The sequence below is a fragment of the Nanorana parkeri genome, unplaced genomic scaffold (assembly GCF_000935625.1).
Source record: "Nanorana parkeri isolate BGI_ZX_2015 unplaced genomic scaffold, ASM93562v1 scaffold293, whole genome shotgun sequence".
Taxonomy (NCBI): domain Eukaryota; kingdom Metazoa; phylum Chordata; class Amphibia; order Anura; family Dicroglossidae; genus Nanorana; species Nanorana parkeri.
In genome coordinates, this window is record NW_017306561.1 from 1105129 (window position 1) to 1110896 (window position 5768).

The 5768-nt window shown below is 38.1% G+C and overlaps 1 protein-coding gene across 1 annotated transcript in view; it reads left to right on the forward strand.

Moving 5' to 3' along the window:
- LOC108787942 (CTP synthase 2) overlaps nucleotides 1-5768 on the forward strand; it is a 138028-nt gene that overhangs the window by 70572 nt on the left and 61688 nt on the right. The window contains exon 14 of the mRNA XM_018557640.1: nucleotides 923-966. Within this exon, the coding sequence (XP_018413142.1) occupies nucleotides 923-966 (44 nt within the window). The remainder of the gene's footprint in view (nucleotides 1-922; nucleotides 967-5768) is intronic.

Sequence of the window (5768 nt, forward strand, 5' to 3'; positions counted from 1 at the left end):
GCACTTCTCTTTGTATTTTTGTGTGTGGTCCCCTATTGAAATCCATTTTTGGCTCGGGTGTCTCAAGATTTTGCAGACTTACATACTAAAGGGTGCCATGACTGAGAGAAGATTGAGAAATGCTGCTTTAGGGTATGGAACAGCATGTGACTTACAATTTAAAGTGACACTAAACTCAAGAGTTAAATCTTAAAAAGGCATTCAAGTACCTTAACTAACAATACTACACTTCATTTGTGTATCACTCGGCTGTAGATCTTCAAACCATCTCTGAATTGGTGCTGACACTGTCCTTCCTTCTGCAGGGTGGCTACTTTTGTTCCCCATGGTCCCTGTCTGTGTTGTAAAGTAGCCAATGCTCCAAGCTCACTCCCATGATGGACTACAATCTCAGGTTTAGTTTACTAATTTGTATTGAGATTGTAGTCCATCACGGGAGTGAGGTTAGAATGGTGGCTACTTTACAACACACACAGGGACCATGGGGAACTAAGGGAAGGACAGTGTCGGCACCAATTCGGAGATGATTTGAGGAGCTACCGCCGAGTGATACACAAATAAGATACATTTTTGTTAATAGTTGGTGTACGTAAATGCATTTTAAAGATTTAATTCCTGAATTTAGTGACATATTAATGCTTTCACAAAGCTGCATTTCTTTGCTTTTTGTGTCTGCACAGAGCGATGGGGCAGCAAAGCAGAGGTGAGTATGTGCTGCAGGGAAGGACAGCATTAAATGAACCTGTTGCTTTCCTGCATCGAAGGATATTTTTATAACCAAATGCTGATCTTTACAGTGTCTCCTCACTACAGTTATCACCTATTATTGTTTTTATTAACTTTCAATAAAGATATTGGATTCAACAAAATCTAAAAGGATACATATATATTACATGTATATTAATATTTTTCTTTATTATAGATGCAAATTCTACAGAGTTTGATTTAAATACAAAGAACCCAGTGGTGAGTACAGCAGCACTTTGGACTTATTTCATGCAAATTGTGTAAAAAGAAGGCTTGTGAAGTAAAAACTATTCTTAATTAGATGTCGAGGCTAACACACACATTTGAATATTTTATGCCTTATCCCCACTGGCAAAAGCACTGTGAAAACAATGAAAGATGTCCATAAAGCACCAGATAGCAACAGATAGATAATGTATTCTTAAAAAGGTCTTGCAACAACTTTTTCTCTGTTCCCTTCTATTGTGACACCGGCAGTGGGACATCACTCAGCTATAAAACGGGGTGACACTTGCTGTGATGTTGTGGAGTGGGCCGCAACTTCCTCCATGATGGATATGCTGCTATGTTGGGATAAAAGAGCTGTGTTGCTTGATAACACTTTAGTTCAGAGGAAGTGCAAAGAGGGCATGGGTGAAAATGCTGTGATTAATAATTTAGGGCAGATTAGTTACAAGCCCAAATCTATTCTGGGATTTCTACTGTTTATATTGGTAAATATGTAATCTGTAACTATGAAAGTGTGAGGAGGCACCACTGGCTGTATGTGTGCTTACTCTGGATAGCACATGGAAGGTAGCATCTAAAAAGGACTGGATAGAGCCCAGAGAGGAAATCCTTCAATTACTCGATGTAAAGGGGCCTGTCAGGATAACAGTATGTACTGATCTTTACAAGCTGTGTTGGTTCTATGTCCATCCAAACTGCTCTAGCTTGAGAGCTTACCAGCAGTGGTAGACTGCACACCATTTCGCTGAGCCTACCATCATGAACTTCATTAAAACAGTTAGGGACTAAATAACAACCAGGAAATGTTAAAAACAATAGACACTTTTCTCAGGATTATGTCATGTCCAACATAGCATTTTAATTGCAAGAGCCAGGACCATATAATGTATACCACAGTTTTTACATTTCCAGGGGTAATGACTATGTAACATACATCATATTACATAGAGTGGAGTTGTCAGAACTGCATAATATACACATAGTTTATACAGTGCAATAGTTAGGAGTATGTAACTTACAATAGAGTCTATAGAGTAAATGGTTCAGGACTATGTAATGTACAACAGCATATACAGTGCAGTAGTTAGGACTATGTAACTCACAACAAAGTGTATAGAGTAAATGGTCAAGGAATATGTAATGTACAACATAACATATAGAGTGCGGGTGTCAGGACTGAGTAACATCAAGCATACACACAGACACACATATACAGATGCGCGCTCACATAGGTTGAACTCAATGGACCTGTGTCTATTCCACCTCAAATACCGTTTAACTCTATTCATGGGTAATTCAATGTGCCCAGTAATTTTGTCACTATTAAAATACTTGTGGATACCTCTGATATAAGATTCATTCTAGTTTCTTGCATGCTAGTGTGATTTATGCTAGTTTTTTAAAATGTTTTTAGGGTTTGACTTTTCTTTGAAACTTTTTATGTAACCGTTAAAATGTTTTGGGTTTTTTCTATCTTTCTATAGTGATTAATAAACAAAAGATTTTCAATCAATAGATTATATTTTCTCACACATTATTAAGATTATCAAATATATCTATTTGTTGGGTCATCCCGAACATATCTTTCTTGTTGGGGCAAGGATGGAAACATTATAACATTTAACATAGCATATAGAGTGTCAGGACTATGCAATGCATGGAGAGTGCAGTAGTCAGGCGTAATTGTACACTTATGTTTTTTGTCAGGGATGAGTGTCCACTTATATTGGTGGTCAGTCATTAGCATCCTTTAAATGTTGGCGGTCAGTGGTAAGTTTCACCTTATATGTTTGTGGACAGTACTGAGTGCCCCTTAAATGATGTTTGTCAGTGATGTGTACCCCTTTAAATTTTGGTGCTTAGTGGTGTTTGCCTTCTTGGCATTGGTGTGCAGCAGTGTATGCCTGCATAACATTGATAATTAGTAGTGGTGCCCCAATAACATAGGTGTTTGGTGGTTGATCTCTGATCCCATGACATTGGGGTTCAGTGATGTGTGCTCTTATAACACTGGTGTTCAGAAGTTTACAAACCAATAATATTGGTGTTCAAGTGGCCTGGGTCCTCATAACATTGTTCTTTAGTTAGTCTGTTTGCCATAATTTTGATGTTCAGGGGTCTGTTTACCCGTGAACTTGGTGTCCAGTGGTCTTTGCCCCTTTCAATGGTGTAAAATGGCATTTGCCCCCCTAAACATTGGTGGTCTGTGATGCTATAACAATATTAGTGCTCGCATTCACTGCGCCCTCCAAGGTCTCTATTGAGTGACTTTGCAACAGAGCTATGGGCCGGGATTTCATTCGGTTCAGTGATGGCATGTTTTATCAGAGGTATTGCTAGATATGGGGCCCCAGACAGTAGACCAGTCACACGCCTCATGTGCTTTTGGCTAACAAGGCCTATGTAGCAATGGTAGCTACCATATTTGCATTTTTACAGGTTTCCTGTTAATAGCTGTGCTCCCTGTACTGCCTGGTATCCGCCATAGGATTAAAAATGTTTTTCTATGTTAGACTGCAAGAAGACAGCTTCTAGCTACTAGAGACAGCATATTTAGTTTTGAGAACCACTGCAACATACCAATTTAATAAAAGCCATTAAAGTTCACCTTCTCATACAGATCATACAGATATATCTTTGTCTATGTTTGTCAAGCTCTGTAAAATATAGTCTACCATATGGTATGTTTAGAATCAGAGGGCTAAATGTATTTAGTGTTATTGGATTCTAGATACAGTGCATTCAGAAAATATTCAGACCCCCCCTTCTCTTTTTTCAATTTTGTTATGTTGGAGCCTGATACTACAGTTGTTTAAATTCCTTTTTTTTTTTCTCTTATTATTTTACACTCAGTACCCCATAATGACAAACTGAAAACAGAATTTTAGAAATGTCTGTGAATTTATTAAAAAGAAAAAAATGAAATATCACATGTACTTAAGTATTCAAACCCTTTACTCAGTACTTTGCTTTGTTGAAGCACCTTTGGCAACAATTACAGCCCTTTTTGGGTATGGGTTTTTGTTTTTTTTTAGGTTTTCAATGAGGATATCTCTGCACTTTGCTCCATTCAGCTTTCCCTCAACTGTGACCAGTCTCCCAGTCCCTGCTGCTGAAAAACACTCCTACAGCATCATGCTGCCAACACCATGCTTCAGTGTTGGGATGGTATTGGGCAGGTGATGAACATTGCTTGGTTTTCTCCAGACATAACGTTTAGAATTGAGGCCATAGTGTTCAATCTTGGTTTCATCAGACCAGAGAATCTTGTTCCTCACAGTCTGAGAGTCCTCCAGGTGCTTTTTTTGCAAACCCCAAGCGGGCTTTTATGTGTTTTGCACTGAGGAGAAGCTTCCGTCTAGCCACTCTGCCATAAGGGCCAGATCAGTGGAGGGCTGCAGTGATTGTTGTCCTTCTGCAACTTTGTCCCATCTCCACACAGAATCTCTGGAGCTCGGGTTCTTGGTCACCTCTCTTACGAAGGCCCTTCTCCCCTGATTGCTCGTTTTCAGCTCTTGGTTCTGACAAACTTTTTCTATTTAAGAATTATGGAGGCCACTGTGCTCTTGGGAACCTTCAGTGCAGCAGAATTTCTTTTGTAGCCTTCCACATATATGTGCCTTGCAATAATCCTGTCTATGAGCTCTGCAGTCAGTTTTTTTGACATCAAGGCTTTTGCTCTGATACAGCATGCATTGTCAGCTGTAAGTCCTTCTATAGAGGGGTGTGTGCCTTTTCAAATTATGTCCTGTAAATGTAATTTACCAGAGGTGGACTCCAATCAAGGTGTAGAAACATCTCAGCAACGATCAAGAGAAATGGGAGGCACCTGAGCTAAATGTCAAGTGTTGTTGCAAAGGGTCTGAATACTTATGTCAATGTGATATTTCAGTTCTTCCTTTTCATACATTTCTAAAATTCTGTTTTCACTTTGTCATTATTGAGTACAGAGTGTATATTAGTGAGGGGAAAAAAAAAGAATTTAAACAACTGTAGTATCAGGCTGCAACATAACAACATTAAAAAAAGTGAAGGGGTCTGAATACTTTCTGAATGCACTGTATATGCTGCTTTTAGTTGCGTGTTTACTCTTCACCTAAGCTATGTAGCTTTGGGATGAATTACAAGACTTACTGCCAATATTTCCCTTTACGCATAGCATAAATGTAGCCTTTTATGCTTTTTAAAATGCATGGGAAGTCCGTGCAGTGTTTGAAAGCACAAGTAGAACAGATTATTACTGACTTTGAACACATTAGCTAAATCAGGCTTCTGGTTCAAGATACAAAGTGTCAGGAAAAAATAATGAGGGAAATGTTTTCCGCATAACGGATGTGAGATTTGAAAGGGGATTTTGTATTTTGTTGGATGAAATGAAATAACAGATAGGTAAAGTTTTCTACAAAGCTCCAGTAAGAGTTTCAAATCCACTGTTGAATTTTTAAAACAGTACTAAACCAGATAAAATGTTTGGTATTTATATTTGGTCCGAGCCAGCTAGCTGCAAGAGACATTCAAACTATCCAACTAGACCCTGTGTATGTAGCTATTTCTCTACTCATCACATTATTGTAGGGGAAAGAACTGAGGTTTCATGCAACAGATAGAGCCATGACACACTAGCAACTTTGTAGCAGTGATATGTAGGGCTGCGACTAATGATTATTTTCATAATCGATTTGTTGCAGATTATTTTTTTAATTAGTCTGTTTAAAAAATGAATTTACATTTTTATACATTTTTTAATATTACTAATTATTTAGTTATTAATTAATACATATTAGTTATTTAAT